The sequence below is a fragment of the Macaca nemestrina genome, chromosome 3, assembly GCF_043159975.1.
Source record: "Macaca nemestrina isolate mMacNem1 chromosome 3, mMacNem.hap1, whole genome shotgun sequence".
In the NCBI taxonomy this organism is placed as follows: domain Eukaryota; kingdom Metazoa; phylum Chordata; class Mammalia; order Primates; family Cercopithecidae; genus Macaca; species Macaca nemestrina.
The window spans coordinates 26,457,041-26,482,576 of record NC_092127.1 but is presented as its reverse complement, the minus strand read 5'-3'; the positions used below and the strand labels follow the sequence as shown (position 1 = coordinate 26,482,576).

Here is a 25,536-nt window from a genome sequence, read left to right as displayed (position 1 = left end):
ATCCTCAGTTACTAAAGTATGTAGACCGTTCTACTTTCTGAAAACTCATTTGGTCCTTATCTTCCACAGAAATTATCGTTAACAGCAACCACTGTCTCAGTTTAAATTTTGTTTGTTGGCTCCTCACTTCAAGCCTTTTTATATATTATTTTTAAGGGTTCCATCCTCACTTTCTCTTCTTTCTGTACTACTTTCATGGATAATCCCGTACATGTTAATGATTTCAATCATCATCCATGTGACATTAACGCCTAAATTTTAGGCTATGACGTCTCTAAACTTCATGTCCAATCTCTGACGGCATATTGGCCACTTTTGTATGAACGGCCTATACACCCACACTCACAGCAAGTTAAAACAAGAAAAAGTGCATTATACTAACGAAACCTGCTTCTCCCCGTCAGTTTCCATTTGATTCCACTGCTGTTAACTGGCAAAAAGTTGTACCCCTTTTGACTTCTTCAAATATTTGGTATCCTCTGCCATCACCCACAAAGAGTCAGAAGCAGTATCCTGACACTAAGTTGGCCTATTATGAAGCCATATCCCTTCTGCTTTCAAAACGTATCCCCAAATCATCTACCATTTACTTTTCTTTGCTAGTACAATGAGCTCTGAAATCCCACAAGATGATTATACCGCAATCTTAGTACTGCCAAGAAATCCAACCTTGTCTACAGTTGTTACTTCCCCCTCCCAGTCCATTTCATACCCTTCTCCTACCTTCATGCCTTCTTCACTCCCACTCTGCTGACGACTTCCCTAAAAACTAAACTACTCACCTCCTCAACACGTGTCTATCTTGTTAACCTGTTCAGTACCCCACTCAACACACTCAACCATTTGTAGACAATGTTCAGTGTTGTTTAGTAACATCCCACATGCTGGAGTCCTCTCCAGCCCAGAGGTTTCATATTTAAAAGACAGAAGTGGGGGCAAGGGGGAAAGGCTCTCGCAAAACGTAAGAAGCATAAAATACTACTAAATAACACTGTTTAGCTACTTTCATAAACACGTGTTCCCTAAAACGATTCTACAAATTAACGTAATCGTCAAGAGCCAGCTCTGAAACACACAAAATAATCCTTTTCCTGATCCTCAATGTATGTGGTTCAAAAAACAAAGCCTACATGTGATGGGAAAAAAAAATCAGATCTGACACAAAACTCAATTATAACCACAAAAGTACAGCCTGAACTGAGTAGTTACGGAAACAACCTAAGATCCTCGGGTTTTCTAAAGTCTAACTAAAAATGATACGATCTATACATAGAACTCTTCAGGCTACCAAATTTAGGAAAGTAGTGAGTACTAAGTTCAGATTCACAACGCGACCTGCTCTGAGAGGCAGCGAATAAAGGGCAGTCGCAGCCAATACTTCAACACATGAGACCGGAGCACCAGCGACCTGCCCACCCTCCAGGGCCCACACGGGCAACCTCTAGGCTCCTAGGCCCCGGCCACCCCGCCCGTCATACAAGACCTTTCCCCACAGCTCCGGGTCCCTTAGGCACCCGACCTGTCCGAGTCCGAATCCGAATCCGAGTCCGAGGTCTCCAAGGAGTTCGGGGCCCGCGCAGGCTCTCTGGCTCCTGGAGAGGTGACCCAGCCTCCGCAGGTCGGCGATTCAGCTGGCGGCTGCGGCTGCGGCTGCGACGCTGGGGTCCCGGCCGCTACTGCGTTCAGAACGGCCTGCAGAGGCTGCTCACCGGCAGTCTTAACCTCCACGGTCTGCCCAGTGTCCGGGGACCCCTCAAACGACTGTAGCTGCGGCTGTGTCCCTGGCGCAGGGGCAGAGCCCGGAGACGTCGCCGCCGGACCTTCGCCAACTCCGAAATCGGTGCCATTGAATTTCAGAGTTTCCAGCTGAGCGACGGCGGCCTCCACTACCTCCATCACACCGCGCCAGACACCGAGTCGGCCTCAGGATTTGAGACCCCACACAAGCTTACGGCTCTCTCCAGAAATAATAAAACAACTTAGGCAACCGGAGCAACAGTCCGTGGCCCCAACTTCCCGCGTTTCTCAGGTAACTACACGCGGAGGAGCCAAAAGACACGCCCCCGCCGTTTACGCAGCAACGCTTTCCGAATAGCGTGTGACGTATGTGGCGCGACGGCGCGACGGCTCGACGGCCCTCTCCGGGAACCGGACACATGCGTCATACCTTTGAAAATCAGGACTAGGAGGTGCGGAGTGGTGACTGACGCCTGTAATCCCAGCACTTTGGGAGGCCGAGGCGGGCGGATCATAAGGTCAGGAGTTCACAGACCAACCTGGCCAATATGGTCAAACCCCATCTCTACTAAAAATACAAAAATTAACTGGGCATGGTGGCGCGTGCCTGTCATCCCAGCTACTTGGGAGGGTGAGGCAGGAGAATCGCTTGAACCCAGCGGGCGGAGGTTGCAGTGAGCCAAGACCGCGCCACTGCACTCCAGCCTGGCAACAGAGCGAGACTCCGTCTCAAAAAAAAAAAAAAAAGAAAGAAAGAAAGAAAAGAAAAAGTCAGGGCCGGGGGGGGCGGTGCGGGGGAGGTTCTAAATCGACCGTTTTCACTGCCTCATGTGAAGCATTCAAGGCCCGAATGTCGGATTTTCCTATTGCTGAACGTGAACCAATTCTGCTTGAAGCGCCAAAATAAAGCAGGGATTATACAACAGGGGAGATGCCTGAAGAGTGGTAGGTCCTGTACATGAGAAACTTGAGTCAGGAAGCCTTGAAGTTAAATGAAGTTTATCCATCAATAGATCCATCTGTCAATAAATAGAACTTTAACCATTTTTTCAAAAAGGTAACTACAAATATTCCATTTTCCTTTCTCCAAGGTACCCTCAAAGAGAGCAGTAATGGTCAAAATTTTGCTGTCTTGTTCATGTTATGGTGATGTCTATATCATACCTGGCACTGTTTCGTGGTAGAGAGATGAGACTATGAGACTGAAATGTACTCACTTCATATTGGAAACCACTAGTCTAAATTGTGGAGAGAGCCAGTAGAGTTCTTAGGACTGAGGAAGAGATCAGAATTTTCTGGTTTCCTATTAGGTCTTCAATGTGATGCATCAGTCCCTGCGTAATAATAATAATCATTGGTACCATTTGTTAAACAGGCATATGTGCCAAGGACTGTGCTAAAGATTTTATAAATTATTCACTGAGAATTTAGTGTGCCATCTAGAACAGTAGATCTTCATAGAAATGCAAGGCAAGTGTAATAAGAGTAAGGTTTTAAGAAGCTTACAATCTACTTGAAGTAGATTAGGGCAATGCACAGGAGATAACTAGAAAAATATTTGAAATATGAAATAGAAAATCCAAGTGTAGCAGAAATGGGAAGTAGGATTGATAGGCTATATCATGGAAATCCTCCAAAGTGAAGAAGGATTTTAAACTTGGTATACTAACTTACTAGCATAATGATTAAGCAGAGCTCAGAGTTTTCAACTAAAAAGGCCTGTGTTCAGGTCTCAGCTCTACCATTGTGTGATTGGTGTAACTGACTTTGGGCAGGTAACTTAAATCTTAATTTCCTTTTCAGTAAAACAGATAAAAATACGAACTACCATTTTGTGATTGGTGTAACTGTGACTTTGGGCAGTTAACCTAAATCCTAATTTACTTATCTGTAAAATGGAGATAAAAATACTCTCATTTAGTTCATGTGAGCATTAAGTAAGGTTTTGTATAAGGGAATGGCATGTCATACACTCGGTGTGCAAAAATACTTGGAAAATGGAACAGTGCGTGAACTCATGAATAAAATATTTCGTTAGCAATGATCTTGCAAAGACATGCAGTACAGATTTGAGAAGGGAAGACATTTGAGCCAGAATTTTCCCCAGCCAGCCACTTTGTTGCATTTTTCCAGGAATTAGGTGATAAAAATCTGAACTAGGGTTACAGTCAATGAAATAGAGTAAAGGAAATCCCCAGTATCAGGGGAAGAATAATAGTACTCTAAAATTTCTGGTTAAGGAAATTAGAAAGAAGTTAGTATTACCAATAAAAATGGAGAAGTTGGCCAGGTGCAGGGCCTCACGCCTGTACTTCCAGCACTTTGGGAGGCTGAGGTGGGCAGATCACCTGAGGCCAGGAGTTTGAGACCAGTCTGGGCAACATGGCAAAACCCCATCTCTACTAAAAATACAAAAACTTAGCTGGGCGTGGTGGCGGGCACCTGTAATCCCAGCTACTTGGGAGGCTGAGGCAGGAGAATGGCTTAAACTCAGGAGGCAGAGGCTGCAGTGAGCTGAGATTACGCTGTTGCACTCCAGCCTAGGCAACAAGAGGGAAACTCCCTATAAACAAATAAATAAAATGGAGAAGTTGGAAAGAGATGTGGGTATGTGAAGTTGAGTCTGAAGAAAAACTAGACAATTAAAAATGTCAGTAGGCATTTAATAATAAGAAACTGGAATTTGACAGAAATGTTAAGACCAGAAGCATAAGTTATGGGATAACTGAAATACTCATTTGTTCGTTCAGTAATCATTTTCTTAACATTAGTATATGCTGTGCACTGCATTATGAACTATGCATTCAGGAAGATAAACACAGTCCCTACCCTTATGGAGTTAACAGTTCAGTAGAAAAGACAAGTTGAAAACAAGCAGAAGGTACTATAGTAGAGAAATGTACCATCTAAATGCAAGGATGTATGAAATAGGAAAACTAAAGACAGAGAAGATACTTGGAAAATTAAGGAAAATATACTATAAGAGATACATCATGGCTTTAAGATTAATTATAGCCATAAGGCTCACTCAGGTGCCTTGAGGGGCTGATACTAAATGTATTTATCAATGTAATACAAACTGGCCCTGGAGATTTCCAGTGTTTTCCAGGAGACAGGGCCACTTCAGCACAGATGCAACTTTCATGAACCTTAAAGCTTACCCTTGTAAGAATAGCTTCGACTCCATTTATGAGAGAAACATCTGATAACTGACCAACCGAATACAGGTTTTAAAAAGGGGAAAGAAACCCCCAACACTGAGAACAGTCTCTAATTGCAGTCTCTTGATCATCTGAGCCCTGACTATCTGGTTTATGCCCCCAAACTCTTCCCACTATCTTTTAAGAGCGATGCCAGAATAAACTACCAAAGCACGAGACAATCTCTAAGACCCATCTTTGACTTGAATAGAACTGAACGGGAGAAGTCACCTCTAGGAAAGCTGGTTAAACAGGACCACCCAACCACTGCCCCACTGACAATAACAAAAGGCTTTAAAATGCGTGTGATACTTGAGCTGGACTTTTCAAAGAGAACCATGAATTTGTTAATCTGAGAAAATAGGAGAGCTTCACAGGGGATAATAAATAAGATCATTGTAATTTCCTGCTTAAAACTCTAAATATTTGTAAGCACACTTAGAATAAAATTCAGACTCCCTGCTTTGGCTTTCAACACCCTACCTGATCTGACCACTACTTACCTCTCCAGTTTCTATCTCCTACTGTCTTCCCCACCCTTGTGCCACATGATCACTGGTCTTGATCTCCCTTCAACTCACCAAGTTAATTCTTCACGTGTGACATTTTCACTTTTCTGTTCTCTCTTCTCTTCATATTAAGGTGGCCTTTTTACTCATTTTTGTTTCTACTCACTACACCTAAGAGAGAGCTTTCCAGATCACCCAATCTAAGTGTACCTCTCAATACCAATCACTTCCTAGCTTATTGCTTATTGGTTTTATTTAAATAGTATTTATCTTGACATGAAATTATATTTATTTACCTCTTTATTGTCTGTTTTTTCATAAAATTAAGTCTCGGGTGCCCAGGATCTTTCTCTAATTCACAGCTGTTTCTCTAAGTGCCTGGAAACATAATAAATCCTATAAGGATTTTTGAATGGATGAATGAAAGAAAGAAAGAATAAAGCCCAATGGGACAATCAGAGTAAGGAATATGACTTAACAGATAATATCTGTTATTCTTTCAATTTAAATTAATCTGATGATATCTAAGAAAGGCTACTGTTTTTAAATAAAAATCTTTTGTTTGTGTGGTGGAAATATTTCTGTGTTTCAACATAATGATAGTGGTACCTATGCCTAGCTTTGAAGTAGGTCAGTGTTTCACAGATGGTAATTTTTCTAAGTGCTTGTTTCAGAATGTCCTGAATTTACCTACTTCCACAGCCTTCCTCTCAACTGCATTATTTTTGACAGCTGCTAAACTTAGCCTGAAGTCTTTAACCTAAGACTAAATCCAGAAAAACTCCTTGGAAGACTGTGTAGCTTACAGCATCACTATTAACAGTATGAGAGAATTTACCTTGAATTAAATTACAATTTAAATGGCATATTACATTTCAAAGGGAGCATGTAAAACTTAAATTATTTCTATAAATGTCACTGATTGATCTTAGTCTATTTCGATGTTTAAAAAGACATAAATAGACACATTTACATTTCAAGAAACCTACAATGCACTTGCTAGATAAAAATGAGATTTTTCTAATATATGTCACAAAATGATTAAAAGCAGGTTATGTGACTGTTTAGGTGAGTTGCTATTCCTATTTATATATTGTAGCACTAATTTAAGTCAAGGTCATATGTTTGCATTGCAAACTAATGTAGTAGGGAAAAGAGAGGTATAAGTGCTATTTTAGCCCCAAATGGACTGACATTGTACTGGACTCATTTGAGAGTATGGACAGAAATTAGAGACTAGAGACCAGGCACCTCTTGCCACTAGTCTCCTCTCACACTCAGCTTGTAAGAGAGTGACTTATCAGATAAGAGAGTGTCTTATCTGACTGGTGATCTTGGGAAAAGGAACTGAGTATACTTGGTCCAGTATCTTTGTGTTATAGGTGATAGAAATTATTTAGGTAGAGAGTTAGGGTGAGTCCCTCACAGAAAACTTTCCTTCTAACAAAAAGCAGCCCAGAAATAGGTCCCTTTTTAACCTCAAGCAGTTCAAAGAAATCACTTCCTTTCTAACAAAGCAGCCTGGAAGATCAGGCTATAAAACAGATATAAGCAACTCAGGCACAGCGTGGGGAGTTTCCTGGGTAGCCATCAAACTTCACATACATACGATGGGCCCCAGTAAAAACAGTGGGCCTTCATATCTCTTTCCCTTTCTTTAGGCATACTAAGATAGGGAAGCTAGAAGTATGCACAGGGGAGACACCTGCAGCTGCAAGAAGGTGCCTGGGAATAGGGGAACAGACACTCTTCCCTCCCTTTTAGCACACACAGACAAACAGCACAGAGCAGCATAAACTAAGAGTGTACCTACATGATCAAAGAATGGGGTGGGGGCTGATAGAGACCCTGCTCCTCTATGCAGATAGCACACCTGGTCCTAACCAGTTCTTCCAACCCTAGGAAGATAAGACACACTCTCCTCACTAGCCCATTTATAAAACACTGACATTTTTTACTACAACTTGGCAACCCGTTTGGGATCCCTCTCTGTGACAGAGCTGTTCTTCTCTTTTGCCGAATAAACTCCTGCTCCAGTCTCACTCTCTGTGTGTATGCGTCCATGCTCTTGATTTCCTTAGCTGTGAGACTAAGAACCTTGGTATTTGCCCCAGACAATGAGGCCATATTATACTTGGGGAGCCATCCGGGATTGAAGGTAAATTTATTGGAAGGGTGAATATAGGAGCGGACTCTATACTTTGATTTCCCTGGCTTCTCAGCCTCAGTTTTTATTCTCTCAACTATCAAAACCCCACACATTTGACAGCTGATTAAGGAGCCACCAGGGCAAGTTGCTGGTCTTGAAGACTCCCAGGAGAGGCTTGTTGGGGAGGAGATAGTCATTCTCCCAGTGTCCTCCGGGTGCTGGGAATGTTGGCTCTGTTCCAAACCAGTTTCCTTTCATGGAGAACCTGGCCATCGTGTGGGGCTGGGAGAGGTCCTGGAGCAACTGAAAATTTCTGGTCAGGGCTATACCCTGGTACAGTCTAAAGGCTTCTGGACTGACCCCAGCCCCCAACTGCCCAATCAGGTGTCGGCCACAGGATCTCCAAGCTTTCCTACTGCAAATCATACTTTCCTCCTTTCCTTTCTGCTGTTACCACGTCTCCCATTCCCTCTCTGTATGCAACTCAGCAGGAGTTTTTACAGCCCTGGAAAATAATTCAATTAGGCAGGCTTAGCAACCACCTTAGAAACCAGGAACGTAGATCAAGGGATTGCTGGTTTTGTGATTTTCTACAGACAGGAAGATTTTCCAGTTCTTCTCCGTTTTGTGTCCCTCTGCTGGAGACCAAACTTTATGCCCCCCTCTGCAAGCGGGAGAACTCTGCTTTCAGTAGTGAGGGGAAAAATGTCCTCCAAAACCAAATTTTAATCTCAATACTCTCTCCATTAGCAGGAGGGCCACCATTTGACCCTTATGTTCTCTTAAGACACCTATTCTGCCTACAACTAGAATGGCATCTAAACAGAAAGGGGATTTTGTGTCTCAAAGTTAACTGGAACCACTACCTAAAAACAAATTCTCTAATCTGGTCCTTAACAGCAGATTATAAAGCTCAATCCAGTATACTCCCTCCATTAAGGGGCCATGCCCAAATGCAGTTGTTACATAGTCTCTCTCAAGACCCATCCATCAAGAAGTCGGGCAGACCACACAAGTCTAGGAGGTCAAAGGGTAATCACCAAGTAGAGGACTAAGGTCACATGGGATAGTAGCATGACTAGCCCCATTGTTTAGCTCCTCTGGTACCATGGTTTGAGGGTCATACCTGCAACCACGGCTGGCACATACAGTGCCAAGACCCAGGAACCAAGGAAGGAGAACAGTTGGGGTGATACTCCCCCTGTCTTTCCCCTCCACCCTGAGTCACACTGAAAAGAACAAGCAGACTAAGGGATGCCTATTCTCTTGTCTCTTTTCTAAATGGGTAACAAGCCATCTTTGGCCTGCACCCTCTGGAGTACATTCTGAAGCACTGGAACTCCTTTGACCTTGAGACTTTGAAGAAAAAGTGGCTCATTTGATGGAAATCTTGGAAATAAACGGACCTGGCCGGCTGAAGGAGCCTTGGTTTTAATCTTATCCAACAATTAGATCTTGTTTGTAGATGGGAGGGCAAGTGGCCCAAGCTCCTCTATGTACAGGCTTTCTTTGCCCTGCGAGACAACTCAGACCTTTGCAAGCATGGCATAATCGACTAAGCCCTCTTGGTAGCCATATTGGGCAAGTCTGTAGCAAGTAGTTCCCCTAAGTCAAAAAAGCAAGTTTTTAAGGAGCCACTGGAGGCAACTTCTTTTTTTTTTTTTTTTTTTGAGACGGAGTCTTGCTCTGTGCCCCAGGCTGGAGTGCAGTAGCGCGATCTCGGCTCACTGCAAGCTCCGCCCCCCCTGGGTTCCCGCCATTCTCCTGCCTCAGCCTCCCAAGTAGCTGGGACTACAGGCGCCCGCCACCTCGCCCGGCTAATTTTCTTGTATTTTTAGTAGAGACGGGGTTTCACCGTGTTAGCCAGGATGGCCTCGATCTCCTGACCTCGTGATCCGCCCGTCTCGGCCTCCCAAAGTGCTGGGATTACAGGCTTGAGCCACCGCGCCCCCACCAGTTCTTCCTGTCCCCCTTATCCCGGGTGCCCTGTGACTGTGCCATTGGCTCCTCTGGCTCCTCCAGCTCCCCCATCTCCAAAGCTCTCCACTGCCCCATCTGCACTTTGACCCCTACAAAAAAGTGCCAGATGGAAGGGGCACCAGTAGAGTGCAAGTTCCCTTCTCATTACAGGACGTTAGGCAAATAAAGGGAGACTTGGGCCAATTTTCTGATGAGCCTGATAGGTATATAGAGGCCTTCCAAAATTTAGCTCAAGTGTTTGACCTCACATGGAAGGATGTTATGCTGTTTCTAAGCCAAACCCTCACTGCAGCTGAGAAAGAGGCAGCGCTGCAGGCAGCAGAGAAGTTCGGAGATGAACAACATATCTCTTATAGTAGCCCACAAAGGAAAAGGGGAGATATAGAAGGAGAGGAAATAACAGAACAACCATTCCCCATATGAAGAGAGGCTATACCTCTTGACAATCATGATTGGAATCCCTGTGACCCCATAGATTAATGGAAAAGGAAACACCTTTTAATGTGCATAGTAGAGGGCATTAGAAGAACTAGAGCCAAACCACTGAATTACTCTAAGTTGTCCACAATAGACCACAAGCCAGATGACAGTCCCTCAGCCCCCATGGAAAGGCTGAGAGGCACTAGTAAAACACACCTCTTTGTCCCCTGATTCAGTTGAGGGACAACTCATTCTAAAGGACAAGTTTATTACCCAGGCAGCTCCTGATATTAGAAGAAAACTACAGAAGCTGCCATTACTGCTCAGAAGCCCTGGGTGATTCTGGAAATTGAAGGGAGGAGGGTGGACCTCCTCCAAGACACTGGAGCCAGTCTTTCTGTTCTCCTCTCCAATCTAGGCCTCCCCTCTTCCCATAGCACAACTATGGTGGGTGTTACAGGAAAGACTCTAACACGATTTTTTCTCTCAACCCCTTAGTTGTAGTTGGGGGAGCGTGTTATTTACACATGCTTTTTTTATCATGCCTGAAAGTCACACTCCTTTATTAGGTAGAGACATTTTAGCCTGCATAGGGACCAGCATCCTCATGGCCCCAGGACAGACTTTTTGTCTTCCCCTAATGGAAGCCAATATTAATCCAGAAGTGTGGGCAACTCAAGAAAGAACAGGTCGAGCTAAAACTGCTAGGCCCGTTTAGATCCACCTTAAAAAATCCACTTCTTTTCCTAACCAGAGACAATATCCCCTAACCCCAGAGGCTAGGAAAGGGCTAGAAATCATAATAATAACATGAAAAGGCAAAGCCTGTAACAGTCCTTGAAATTCCCCGATACTAAGAGTGCAAAAACCCAATGGGGAATGGAGACTAGTTCAGGACCTCTGCCTCATTAATGAAGCCATACTCCCAATTCATCTGGTAATTCCTAATCCCTACACCTTGGTAACCCAAATACCTGAGGGAACAAAATGGTTTACAGTCCTAGATTTAAAGGATGCCTTTTTCTGCACACTGTTACATCCTGACTCTCAATACCTGTTTGCCTTTGAGGATCCCTCTGACCAAACTTCCCAGTGAACGTGGATGGTGCTGCCTCAGGAATTTCAAGACAATCCTCACTTGTTTGGACAGACACTGTCAAAGGACCTCTCTGAGTTTTCCTGTCCTCAGGCCAGGGTCTTGTAATATGTAGATGACCTTCTGCTCTGTGCCCCAAGTGAGGAAGATTCCCAGGAAGGCACTGGAGCTCTCCTTAATTTCTTAGCTGACAGAGGATACAAGATTTCAAAATCTAAGGCCCAGCTTTGCCAGACTTTAGTAAAGTACCTGAGTTTAGTGCTGTCTGAGGAAACCAGGGCATTAGAGAAAGAAAGGGTTAAACCCATTTCTTCCTTCCCCCTCCCCAAGACCCTCAGGCAACTAAGGGGATTTTTAAGCATTACATGATATTGCAGACTACGGATACCTGGCTATGGTGAGATAGCCTGACCTCTATGTCAGCTCATGAAAGAAACTCAAGCAGCTAAAACTCACTCCCTGACCTTGGAAACTGAAGTCCCAAAGGGCTTTAACCAATTGAAGCAAGCTCTACTTAAGGCACCAGCCCTCAGCCTTCCCTGAGGAGGGCCCTCAATCTTTTACGTATCAGAGAGGAAGGGAATGGCCCTGGGAGATTTAGCTCCAGCCTGGGACCACCAGCTCAATAGCCAGTGGACTACCTGAGTAAGGAGCTTGATTTGATAGCCAAGGGATAGCCAGCATGTCTTTGAGCAGACACAGCAGTGGCCCTACTGGTAGCAGAAGCCACCAAATTAACCCTGGGAAATGGCTTAACAGTTTACACCCCACATAATGTAGAAGGATTGCTGTCCTCTAGGGGAAGCCTTTGGGTAACAGACAGCCGGCTCCTTAAATATCAGGCTCTGCTGTTAGCAGGGTCAGCAGTTCAGCTAAGAACCTGCTGTCACCTAAATCCAGCCATTTTCCTCCCCGAGGAAACTGGGGAATCTGAACATGATGGTGAACAAATTATGGTACAGACCTACGCAGCCAGTGAGGATCTCACGGAGACTCCCCTAGAAAATCCAGACTGAACCCTCTTCATGGATGAGAGTTTCTTTGTGGAACAAGGAGAGAGTAGGCAGGATATGCAGTAGTCACTCTGAATAATGTTATTGAAAGTGCACCTCTCTCTCCAGGCAAAAGTGCTCAACTAGCTGAGCTGACAGCTCTTACAAGAGCACTTGAATTAAGCAAGGGAAATGTAACTAAGGTTTACACTGATTCTAAGTATCCTTTCTTAGTTCTCCACGCTCATGCTGCCATCTGGAAGGACAGGCACTTTCTAACTGCTAATAGGTACCCTATAAAATACAATCAGGAAGTTAACAGGTTATTATCCTCGGTTTTCCTTTCTCTAGAGGTAGCAGTGATGCATTGTAAAGGTCATTAGCAGGAAACTGATGAAACAGCTGAAGGAAACAAGTTAGCTGATCAGGCAGCCAAGTCAGCAGCAAGAAAGCTTCAAGGCATCAACACTCTTAAAGCCCCCTAGTCTGGGAAGGCTCCATAACAGCAATTAAGCCTCAGTACTCCTCTGAAGAGACAGAGTGGGCCACTTCTCGGAGGTACATTTTCCAGCCTTCAGGATGGCGACAGCGAGAGAATGGCAAACTCCACTCGTCACCTCCTAGACAATGGAAAGTCCTTAAAATTCTTCACCAAACTTTTCACTTGGTAAAGGATAAAACTTATCAGTGTGCCCAGAGATTGCTTTCAGGAGATAATAAGAGGTGACAACGTGCTAGCAGCCCTCGCTCGCTCTCAGCGCCTCCTCAGCCTTGGCGTCCACTCTGGAGGCGCTTCAGGAGCCCTTCAGCCCGCCACTGCACTGTGGTAGCCTCTCTCTGGGTTGGCCGAGACCTGGAGCTGGCTCCCTCTGCTTGCTTGCAGGGAGGTGTACAGGGAGAGGTGCGGGCGGGAACTGGGGCTGCCTGCGCGCTCCCTGGCGAGTGTGAGTTCCAGGTGGGTGCGGGCTGGCGGCGGGGCGGGGGGAGGGGGGGGGCCTGCACTTGGAGTGGCCAGCCAGCATCGCCAGCCCCAGGCAGTGAGGGGCTTAGCACCCAGGCCAGCAGCTGCGGAGGGTGCGCTGGGTCCCCCAGCACTGCCGGCCGCCTGTGCTGTGCTCGAGTTCTCCCTGGCGTCAGCTGCCTCCCCGCAGGGCAGGGCTCAGGACCTGCGAGAACACCCCTTGCCCTGCTCAGCAGCGCCCAGTCCCATCCACTGCCCAAGTGCTGAGAAGTGCCCGCGTGCAGCGCAGGACTGATGGGCAGCTCCATCTGTAGCCCTGGGGCGGGATCTACTAGGTGAAGCCAGCTGGGCTCCTGAGTCCCGTGGGGACTTGGGGAACTTTTATGTCTAGCTGGGGGTTTGTATATGCACCAATCAGCACTCTGTGTCTAGCTCAGGGTTTGTGGATGCACCAATCAGCACTCTGTATCTAGCTAATCTGGCGGGGACTTGGAGAACTTTTATGTCTAGCTAGAGGATTCTATATGCACCAATTAGCACTCTGTGCCTAGCTCGGGGTTTGTGGATGCACCAATCAGCACTCTGTCAAAACGGACCAATCAGCTCGCTGTGAAGTGGACCAATCAGCAGGATTTGGGTGGAGTCAGATAAGGGAATAAAAGCAGGCTGCCCCAGCCAGCGGTGGAAAGCTGCTCAGGTCCACTTTCCTGTTGTGGAAGCTTTGTTCTTTCTCTGTTTGTAATCTTGCTGCTCACTCTGGCTCTGCCCTGCCTTTAAGAGCTGTAACACTCACCAGGAAGGTCTGCAGCTTCACTTGTGAAGCCAGCGAGCATGAACCCACTGGAAGAAATGAACACCTCCAGAGGTACTGCCTTTGAGAGCTGTAACACTCACCGCAAAGGTCTGCAGCTTCACTCCTGAAGTCGGCGAGACCACAAACCCACCAGAAGGAAGAAACTCCAGACACATCTGAACATCTGAAGGAATAAACTCCGGACGCACCATCTTTAAGAACTGTAACACTCATTGCGAGCGTCCACGGCTTCATTTTTGAAGTCGGCGAGACCAAGAACCCACCAATTCCGGACACGGTAACTTAACTAAAAACAGTCAAATAGTGTGGCTTAAAAATAATTCCATTAAGAAACGGTTCCTCCCTCCTGAAACGCAAAGAATAGAAAAGTATCCAGGACAGGACTCGTAAACAGACTTCACCCATATGCCAAAGGCAAAGGGCATCCGATACCTCCTGGTGTGGGTAAATTCTTTCACTAATTGGATAGAAGCATTTCCATGCTGTACAGAAAAAACCTCTGAGGTAATAAAAGGTCTAGTTAATAAAATAACTGCCGGCTTTGGCCTACCTAAGCATCTCCAAACTGACAACGGCCCCTCATTTAAAACAACTGTCACCCAGAGGGGCCAAAGGCTCTAGGCATACAGTATCATCTCCATTGTGCTTGGATGCTCCAGTCCTCAGGGAAGGTAGAGAAAAAAACATTATCAAAAGATAACTCAGAAACTGTCCCAGGAAACTCCCGTTCCTTGAGTCACTCTTCTTCCCATAACTTTACTACAGGTAAGAAATACCCCTTCAAAGTTAGGCTTGAGCCCTTTTGAAATGCTGTATGGACGGCCTTTCCTTACAAATGACTTCCTTTTAGACCAAGAAATCTCTGAATTGGTTAAGCATGTAACCTCCCTAGCTCACTTCCAACAGGAATTAATCAACTAGTGCAAGTGGCCCAGCACCAGGAAACAGGACCACCTTTATTTAACCCAGGAGATTCAGTACTGGTGAAGGCTCATTCCTCTCTCTCTCCATCTTTAAGCCCAAGTTGGGAGGGACCTTACACTTTTCTTGTCTCCACCCCCTTGGCAGTAAAAGTTACAGGAATCAACTCCTGGATACATCACAATCAAGTCAAGGTTTGGAGAACTGAAGGAGAAGTCCCTGACAGCTCAGAACACCCTCAATATCACTGTGAAGAAACAGAGAATCTCAAGCTGAGAATCACGAAAGATAAGTAAATGAGTGACGACTACTCATTCTTAGTCCCACCTTCATCCTACCAGATACTCTCAGTTATTTCCACCTTTCCCTTTGAGATTTGCCACCAGATATTAGAACTCCTCTTTGACGCATACTTGCAGGGGCATTTCGACTATCTGTGGGGTTACATTTGTAGCTTCATAGCCTCACGGGGAAATTCTATATCCTGGTGAATAAAATTGTAAATAATTTACTGCATTACAATTGCAGAAACTGCTATGCTTACTCCACTGTTTGCAGTGGGACTATATACTGTGGCACCTGCACAGTGGAATTCTGGACAAATAATTCTAGTTGCTCTAATATTGTGCCTGATTATCACCTTTGTAGCAGGGCTAATAATTACAGGAAAAAGACAAATATGAGGGCCTTGTTGCTCAAACTTTTCTTCCTCCTCTTAATAGTGCAGGTTAATCTCCTGAACCTGATAGCCCAACAGATCTAGCGCCTAGCCTTGGCAGTCAATCTAACTTCATGTTATATCTGTACTTCAGATTCGCCATCAGTTGAAGTATTACCACTATCATTAGAAGATTTAGCCAACGTTAACACTGAAGTTACACTAGTAGTCACTCAGTCCGAGGCAACTTATCCTGATGAGCAAGTAAAAAATGTATGCCTCCCAATCATATCACAGACCTGAATTTTACAGAAACTGCACCTCTTGTAAGAGTCTTTTGCACTGTACTTCCGAGGTACACAATACCCATTTGTTTCATGTCCTTGAGAACAAAGGGAACTTACCTGGGAACCTTGTCCAACTGCTCATAGGAAGTCTTTCTTAGTTGGACAACTCAGGAAAGGTAATACAGCTCTTCAAAAAAGAGAGGCAAATGATATCTTAAAGTAAGAAAGCAACACCAGTTCCTTCTCCTTAATACCCAAATTCAAGGTGACCTCAGTTTACTGTAACACCAACACTGCCTGCATTTCTACGGGTTGGTACTCAGTGTTAATCGATAACTCACCTTTACCCTTAGCGCAAACGTTAGCCTGGGGAATACAAAGACTGTTATTAAAATTCCACCCCAATCATGTGTTCATCTCCAACATTCGGGCAGAATTTGCCTCAATATGGGAGGACCTCACTGAAAACTACCTAAGTGCATGGGACACCCCCAACCTCCCCCGAAATTAGAGCTGGCCTTCTGGGGATATCAAGTGTCCTTAGATCCCAAACAGGAACTTTACTTCATATGAAGAAACGTGGGATATGTGAGCTTGCCAAGTCAGTGGAGGGAGCCTGTGGTGTTGCAGCAATACTTCCAAAAGTATCCTATGCCAGTGCCTCTACACAATTCCCATTCCTTATAAAACATATCCACGCTGTAGCAAAAAGGGCAGCTCATGTAATTCTACTCCTTTTAGCACCATTGTAACTGGTGCCAAGTCAATGGAGGGAGCCTGTGGTGTTGCAGCAATACTTCCAAAAGTATCCTATGCCAATGCCTCTACACAATTCCCATTCCTTATAAAACATACCCACGCTGTAGCAAAAAGGGCAGCTCATGTAATTCTACTCCCTTTAGCACCATTGTAACTGGACTCCTGGGAACCACCCTCAGGTCTATCTGTCTACATTTAACCTCTCAGCAAACCCAGGCGCTAGCTGAAATTATGGCCGCCACTCAGAAACAACAACGGCAAATAGACTCACTCACAGGTGTCACCTTGCAAAATTGAAGAGGACTGGACCTCCTAATGGCAAGTCAGGGAGGAAAGTGTTTTTCTTAAGAAAGAGTATTGCTTCTATATTAATGCTTCTGGTAAAGTACAGCAACATCTAGCAGAGGCAACCAATATTATCACCCACTTGCAGCAGTACAACCCATCTAAATGGCTCACAGGTATCAGACAAACTCTGCTGTCAAGGTTATGTCCTATAGTGCCCCCACTGATAATGGTAGTCTTCATACTCATATTCGGACCCTGTCTTCTAAACCTCCTTGTAAAGTTTATCTCTTCTCGCCTAGAAACCATCAAGTTTCAGATGGTGCTGCAAATGGAGCCAAAAATGAAACCACCCTTCTACAGGGAACACTTAGATCCACCCGGAAGGAACCCTGGCTGCTGTTCCCATACAATGCCCCTCTCCAGCAGGAAGTAGCCAGAAGAAGTCGTCACCCAATTCCCCCTAACAGCAGTTAGGGATTTCATTCCTGAGGGGAGGGAATACGTTATAGGAGATAGAAAGAAATGATTTAGGTAGATAGAGAGGGTAGAGAGAGTTCCCAGCAGAAAACTTTCCTTCTAACAAAAAGCAGGTCAGAAATAGCTCCCTTTCTAACCTCAAGTAGTTCAAAGAAATCACTCCTCTTCTAACAAAGAACAGCCTAGAAGATCAGGCTGTAAAACACAGATAAGCAATTCGGGTACAGAGCGGGGTTTTCTGGGTAATCACCAAAATTCACATATGTACAATGGGCCCCAGTAAAACAAGTGGGCCCTAATAAGCACATTTGTTTACTACAACTTGGCAACCCATTCAGGACCTCTCTCTGTGACAGATAGCTGTTCTTTCCTTTTGCCTGTTAAACTCCCACTCCAATCTCAGCATGTGTGTGCATCCACTTCCTTGATTTCCTCAGCTGTGAGGCCAAGAACGTTGGTATTTATTCCCAGACAACAAAGCCATTTTATTTGAGTTCTCCTTAAGCTCTACCTATCAGCAGAGAGGATGCACTTTGAGTTATTTTCCATTATGCATTAATAATGATAAATGCAAACATATAAATAGAATTTACTGTGTCCCTGGGACTGTTCTAAGCACCATATACATAAATTTACTTCTTTCCACAAACCCTTGAGGTAGATATAATTATTCCCATTTTACAGATAAAGAAACTGAGACTCAAAGAGATTTAGTGAATTCCCTGAGGTCAAACAGTTGATAAATGTTTCCAAATGCTCCTTCAGGGGAGGGCTGAAGATTCTAGCTAACATAGTGACTGGGTGATCAAGTCTGTCTCGTTTTAAAAGTCCATTTTGCTGTAGATCTAAAACTATTAATATGTTGTCTAATCGGTTTTATCACTCATTAAAGCAATATTGTTATTTTCCAAATAATTGTCTCTTGAGTCTTATGTCTGAATTGCTCTATACTCGGAAGTACAGAGCCACAATAAGCCAGGCTTATTGACCACCCAAGTCTAACATTTAGAGGCCAGAGCTCAGGAAGAACAACACACATAGAAAATGAGTTTTCAGTGCTTAGTAGCAACACCTCACCCCTCCGGAAACAGAAGACCCACACAAATGTTACACTTTCCGAAGAGGACATTTTAAACCAGTTATGTCCTATTGAAATATCTGCAGTGATAGACATGTTCTACATCTGTGCTGTCTAATGCAGCAGCCACTAGCCACGTTTAGCTACTGAGCACATAAAATGTTGTTAAGGCAATTGAGAAGCTAATTTTTACTTCAATTCAATGTTAATTAATTTAAATGTGAATGTTCCTCCTGAAGGGGCCTGAAGATACCAGCTAATACAGTGACTGGATGAACAAGTCTGTCTAGACCCAAAAGTTCATTTTGCTGCAGTGCTACTATATTGAACAGTGCCATTTTGTACCTTCATCATATTTCTCAAACTACTTTTGATAATCCTTTTACTCTCATCAAATACACATTAGATTAGAATTCCCTCATCTTTTTTCCTAGAGATTGATAAACCTCATTCATACCCATTTTTACTACCATCACTTTGATCTCAAAAACCAAGGGATCTTTTCTAGTCTAAATCTAATTTTTCAGCTGTGCTATGGATTTCATGTTTTTGTGCCTTCTCGAGACCTTCCTTCCTCATATTTTTTCTCTCTCTCATCTCTGTGTTAGAGAAGATTTTAGCCAAAGGATAGAGACAGGAAAATGTTGGGCTAATTTGTCTTTTTGGGGGCTGGAAATATTGTGATTTCTACATTCAACATACTGTTCTCAGGTATATTAAGATGCATATGTATGGGATGTTATCTAATACTATGGGCTTTTGTTAAAAAACAAGTATGTGGGATGTTATCTAATACTGTGGGCTCTTGAGAGGTAGAGTCATAGACTTTATCTTAAAATGACCCGAAAACTCCATGTACGTTATTGCTGATCCTTAAACATTATGATCTATCCATTGTTTTAGATCATCCTCTGTTCCCACTGGTAGAATCTGTTTTTATGGCAGATATTTTAAGGAGCCTCTAGCCACATCGAGTCTGAATTAAATGGTCAGCCAGTTGGTGTCAGTCTTTCAGGAGTCTTCAATGCTCTTTTAGGGCAGATACATATTTCCTCTGCCCACAATTACTAGAGCAAAAACCAGATACATCATATGAACCAGATCCTTGAAGAATATGTCCACGAAAACAAATCCTCCAGGGAGGATTACAGAGTTACTTCTTTCTCTGGGGCCAGAATTTATATATGATCAACACCCCATGGGCATGGTTGTAGCCGGATATTAAATGGACACTTTTGAACAAAGCAACAGAATATATGAGGTGCTACGGTGAAGGAAGTTCTAGACCATATGCAGAATTCCATAGAAAACAGCCAAAACTCATTTATAAAAACCTCAAACTCCCATACTCACATCAGGGTTATGAAAAAGTAGAAGAATGGAGAGTCAGAGGATTTTGTGAAGAAGTTCTTGGGAGACAATTTGGTGGATTGTGGTGACCCTCACACCTACCCTCAATCCCCCTTACCTCTTTCTCTGCCCTCTCCCCTGCACACAGGAAAGACTGAAAACCGCAGAATAACAAGCTGGAAAAGCAGGAAACAACAGGGCAAAGGAAAAGGAAGACCACATTCCCCTTCCCTCCGTCAGTAGCCAGCTAGATGAAGGCTTCCACTGATGGAGGTGAAATGATTCTACGTTGAAGTCAAATTTCGAGCTGAGATTATTATCTAGGGCATATTACATGTCTGGCTTAAGATTTTGTTTGCCACTTTAAAAGGTCAGAGAACTGCCCAGGCACAGTGGCTCATGCCTGTAATCTTAACACTTAGAGAGGCCGAGATGGGAGGATCAAGTGAGCCCAGGAGTTTGAGGCCATCCTGGTCAACATTGTGAGACCCCTTCTTTATAAAGGAAAAAAATATTTTTAAATAGAAAAAAAGAAAAGAAAATCAAAGTGATAAAACTTAAAAATAAAATAAGATAAAAGATGTGAAGTTTTTCTTTTAGAACGAGACAGATGGTGTCATGAAAGCTGGGTTTCATCCAAACACTGTCAGATGTTTCCATTAAGGTAAGTGCCCTTCAGAGTTAGCTGTGGACAGTTCTGTGGTCTACGATTACTATGTCTGTGGTCTCAGTACAATCATGGATAGCTCTGCCTTTCATTCTCAAGAGTATGTCATGTTGGACGATAAATTTTATAGTCAGTCTCTTTTGGGTGTATGTCTTGTGGAAGTCGGTGAATTTACAAAATGGCAGATTCATTGGAAACCCAATGGCCAAATCACCAATTTATCTTTTCCTTTTAATATTTCACTGGCTTTAATTCTATTTTCAAAACAGCATTATGTTTTGCTTGCCAAAGTAAGTAAGAGGAATTAAATTTCTACAGACAGGGGTAGGATTACTCCCACTGGGCTGATTTAATAGGACAGCAGAAGACCAAAGTAAAGCTGTTTTTTAGATTATATGGTATGAATCCTCCATATTCAAAGTACCAGTTATATAGTCATAGTCGCCAGGCTTTCCCAGACACCTTCCTGTCAGACCTTGCCAAGTTCCCTGCTGCAGCATACTCTAGGCAAAAACCCAGCATCCAATAAAGCCTCACAGAAAAACATGCCTCTCTGAGAGCAGAAGATAATTCAGGCGAAGGCACAAAGTGCTACACAGTAGAAGACAACGTTCATGATCTACACCAAATGTGTGATATTATTGATCTCATCACTTTCTTGCCTAAATTCACCTACTTTGTATGTTAACCTTGTTTTTCTTCACTGTTACCCTGTTTTGAATACCAGCTCCTGTGTTCTGTAATGGACACACAACTTCAGTGCCTGGCTAGATTATGGGCTTGAGAAGCATGACAAGGGCCTGCTTCCCTCCTCAGACACACTCAAGATCAGTCACATTATGGTGGAGAGAACAAGGGCAAGAGAGCGATTGTGTCCTTCCTGGCAAGCCAGTCTCCTGGAGGCTCTGGGCTGTAGGTTAAAAGGGGTCTGTGAGATGTGTTAAACTGCTAGATTCAAATAATCTTTACAGCCATCTTTGTTTAACTCTTTATTCTTCTGGTAACCTCTTTGTAATAATTTTCCAATCCAATCTCATCAGATTTTGCATTCATTATGTATCTATTTACAATTTTGGCCCTATGAAATGTTGTTTTTTCATCCCACCTATGGATCTCAGAACTACCTTGGCTAATACTGCTTCAGAATCTCTACTTACTCTCAAATAACCTATAACCCAGAGGTGCATTCCCATGATCAGGGCTGTCACACACTTTTCTCACCTATGCCTCAAAGACAAGATCTGAGCTGAGTCAGGGAGGCACAGCAGGCAGAGAGACGTAAGAGAAGACAGCTTCAAGAAATGTGAGCATTTTCGGAACTGCTGTAACATAGGGTGGATGCAAAGGTAATGCATTCAATACATTTTCCTCACTTGAATTTTGTTTATTTTCAGTTCTGTCTGAAGCCAGGATTTATGTTCCCCTTTTTCTAAATTGTAGCTTACAGGCCAGCTTTCAGTCCCTTTCTGTTTGTTGGCTATAATTCAATCTTGAAGTTACTAAAATTGATTTTCCTTTTCCAAGAAAAATATATTCTTTTTAATAAAGCAATATGAAAGTTAAACAAAGGTCAACCAGTAATTGAATGGCTTTCTGAAATAACCAGTTAGAATGTAATGGCTGGCATCATTTCCAATTTGTGAAAGAAGCAATGAAAACTGATGTTTTGTGGTTTGTTTGCTGGATGAGAGAAAATTATGTTTACACTGCTTTGTTAAGAGTAATGATTGAGGGAAAGCACTTATAGGAAGTACTTTATTTTCCTCTAGATTCCAATTTCAAAGATATCAAGGTCATTCCTAGTTCAGTTCTCTGAATTAAATGATGATGGTAATCAGTGGATTATTTATTGCTTGTATCATTGGAGATGTAATACTTGACTGCTGGAGTGAGGAAGATGCTTTGGCCTCATTGGCCTGGAGTCTTTTTGTCAAAGACAATCTGGTGCTCTGATGGAATTAAACAAGAGCATTTCAGTATTTCTCAGGGATCACATGATCAACTCACTTTCCAGCAACAACAACAAAACTGAATTTGTTGAATGAATCTTGTCTACAGATAAAAATGGTGGTCCTGCTACCTCTATCCATTCTTTACCTGTCTCCTGGGAAGTGTCAGCTTAAGGAAGGGTTGCTGATTTGTTTGTGTATTGAAAGCAGCACAATTCGACTATGTAGCCAGCTTTTTCCTGAGTTGGTGAATTTAAAACCATACTAGAATCTTCCTTCCTTCCTTCCTTCCTTCCTTCCTTCCTTCCTTCCTTCCTTCCTTCCTTCCTTCCTTCCTTCCTTCCTTTCTCTCTCTCTCTCTCTCTCTCTCTCTTTCTTTCTTTCTTTTTATGAATTTTCACTCTTGTTGCCCAGGCTGGAGTGCAATGGTGCAACCTTGGCTCACCGCAACCTCCGCCTCCCAGGTTAAAGCAATTCTCCTGCCTCAGCCTCCTGAGTAGCCAGGATTACAGGCATGTACCACCATGCCCAGCTAATTTTGCATTTTTAGTAGAGACAGGGTTTCTCTATGTTGGTCAGGCTGGTTGTGAACTCCCGACCTCAGGTGATCCGCCCACCTCTGCCTCCGAAAGTGCTGTGACTACAGGCATGAGCCACCGCACCCAGCCTAGAGTATTGTAAGCAGAGGATTAGATTATTTTTATCATGCCGTACAACTGTCAAAAGAAACAGAGATGGAAACAGAGATGTTCAGCTCAGCTGTCTTGTTGCCTGCTTGCTTTGCTGGTATCATTGTCAAACCTCAGTTTCTTTGGAGTAATCTTTTAAAGCTATTTGTACATATTGTGAGAACTATTTTAGTTAAAACCTGGTTGTCAAAGCCTTAAATCCACTTGAGTCACCCTTAAACTTTAGTGTGTTGAAATATACTTCTGTGCCCTCTGTGCTGTGGAACCATCATTCTTCCCTCTAGAATACTTCTCTTATGGTAGGAAAGCCTTAATGAACCTCATGGCAGAATTAGGGTACAGATTCAATCCATGTATTTATTGTTAGTAAATCTTCCCTCCTCCAAAAAAATCCTAATTAAAATATAAATATAAATATAAATGGAAGTTCTAAAATTTCGTCTTACTCAGTGGCTTGTCACTGAGTGGATGTGTTTATTTGGATGAACATACCCAAAGTGTTTGTGTTCTCTGAGCTTTCTGCTTTGTATCTACAATTTGCTATCAGTACTTTTGGGAAGTTCTTGACCATTATTACTTCAGCTATTTTTTCTGTTCTTTCTTACTTCTTCATTTGATATTCCAATTACATATAGGTTGTACCTTTTGAAATTATTCCACAATTCTCGAATACTCTATTCCTTTTTTGTGTGGCATTCTTTTTTCATTCTTTCTTCACTTTGCATTTTATTTGTGGAAATTTCTATCAATAGCTCTTCCGTTTATCTTTCTTCTACTATCTAGTCTACTGATAAGGCTATCAAATACTTTTCATTTCTGTTACAGTGTTTTTTATTTCTAGCATATCTTTTATTTTCTTTCTTAGAGCTTCCATCTTTCTTTTTACATTACCCATCTGTTCTTGCACGTTGCCTACTTTTTCCACTAGAGCATTTAATATGTTAATCATAGTATTTTAAATTCCCTGTCTCATACTTTGAACAACTTTGTAATCTTCTTTGTAATCTCTAAATCTAGTCTGATGCTTGCTTTGTTTCTTCAGACTTTTTTTCTTGACTTTTAGCATGCTTTGTAATTTGTTGCTGCTGTTGTTAAAAACCAGATAGACCTAAAGAAGACCTATTTTCCTGTCTTACTGTTTGACACATTATCTGATACATAGTAAGACAGGTAAATAGGTCTTCAGGGTGAAGTTTTGTGTTAATTTGACTAGGAATTTGGCTGTGTTTAATGTCTTCTGTAGCTGTAAGTGCTAGAGCCTTCACATTAGTCTCGTATCCTCTTTTTTGTTTCCCACGTTGGCTTTGGGGCTCTGTAAGGGTACTACCAAAATGGCCTCATTGTCTGGGGTAAATACCAAGGTTCCTGGTCTCATGGCCAAGAAAATCAAGGATGCGGATGCACACAAACAGTGAGATTGGAGCAGTCATTTCATAGGCAAAAGGAAAGAACAGCTCTCTGTCACAGAGAAGGGTCCTGAATGGGTTGCCAAGTTCTAAAAATGTCAGAGTTTTTATAAATGGGTTCGTGAGGAGGAGGTGTCTTATCTTCCTAGGGCCGAAGAACTGGTTAGGGCCAGATGTGCTATCTGCATAGAGTAGAGTCTCTATCAGCCCCCACTCCATTCTTTGATCATTTAGGCAGACTCTTAGTTTATGCTGCTCTGCACCGCTTATCTGCATGTGCTAAAAAGTGAGGGAGAGTTTCTGTGCGTATTCCCAGGCACCTTCTTGCAGCTGCAGTTATCTATCCCTTGCATGCTTCCACCTTTCCTATCTTAGTATGTCTACAGAAAGGGAAAGGGATGTGCTTATGAAGGCCCACTGTTTTTTCTGGGGCCCATCATATGTATAGTGAAGTTTGGTGATTACCCAGGAGACACCCCACTCTGTGTCTGAATTGCTCATCTGTGTTTTACAGCCTGATCTTCCAGGCTGCTCTTTGTTAGAAAAGAAGTGATTTCTCAAGGTCAAGAGATCAAGACCATCCTGGCCTTTATTTCACATGGTGAAAGGCTGTCTCTACTAAAAATACAAAAATTAGCTGGGCATAGTGGCACATGCCTGTAATCCCAGCTACTCAGGAGGCTGAGGCAGGAGAATTGCTTGAACCCAGTAGACAAAGATTGCAGTGAGCTGAGATTGTGCCACTGCACTCCAGGCTGGAGACAGAGCGAGACTCCATTAAAAAAGAGAGAGAGAGAGAGAGAGAGAGAGAAGTGGTTTCTTTGAACTGCGTGTGGTTAGAAAGGGAGCAATTTGTGAGCTGCTTTTTGTTAGAAGGGAGCTTTTCTGCCTGAGACTCTCTTCACCCTAATTATCTACCTAAATTATTTCTTTATATCTCATATCCTATATCATATTTCCTCCCTCAGGAATGGAATCCCTAACTGCTGTTAGGGGGAGTTGGGCGACGACTTCTGGCTACTTCCTGCTGGAGAGGGGCGTTGTGTTGGAACAGCAGCCAGGGCTACTCCTGGGGTTGATCTAAGGGTCCCTGGTAAAAAGGCATCTTCATTTTGGGCTCCATTTGTGGCACCATGTCAGGCTTGATGG

General features: G+C 43.4%; 1 protein-coding gene and 1 long non-coding RNA gene across 5 annotated transcripts in view; one reads left to right on the top strand and one right to left on the bottom strand.

The window, feature by feature from the left end:
- Positions 1–1,896, bottom strand: part of LOC105488653 (nuclear assembly factor 1 ribonucleoprotein) — a 40,845-nt gene extending 38,949 nt beyond the window's left edge. For both annotated transcript variants that reach the window (XM_011752916.3, XM_011752915.3), the window contains exon 1: positions 1,520–1,896. In XM_011752916.3, coding sequence (XP_011751218.2) covers positions 1,520–1,896 — 377 coding nt within the window. The remainder of the gene's footprint in view (positions 1–1,519) is intronic.
- A 223-nt stretch (positions 1,897–2,119) lies between these two features.
- Positions 2,120–25,536, top strand: part of LOC139362291 (uncharacterized) — a 76,770-nt gene continuing 53,353 nt past the window's right edge. For all 3 annotated transcript variants that reach the window (XR_011620859.1, XR_011620858.1, XR_011620860.1), the window contains exon 1: positions 2,120–2,255. This is a non-coding gene — a long non-coding RNA (uncharacterized lncRNA). The remainder of the gene's footprint in view (positions 2,256–25,536) is intronic.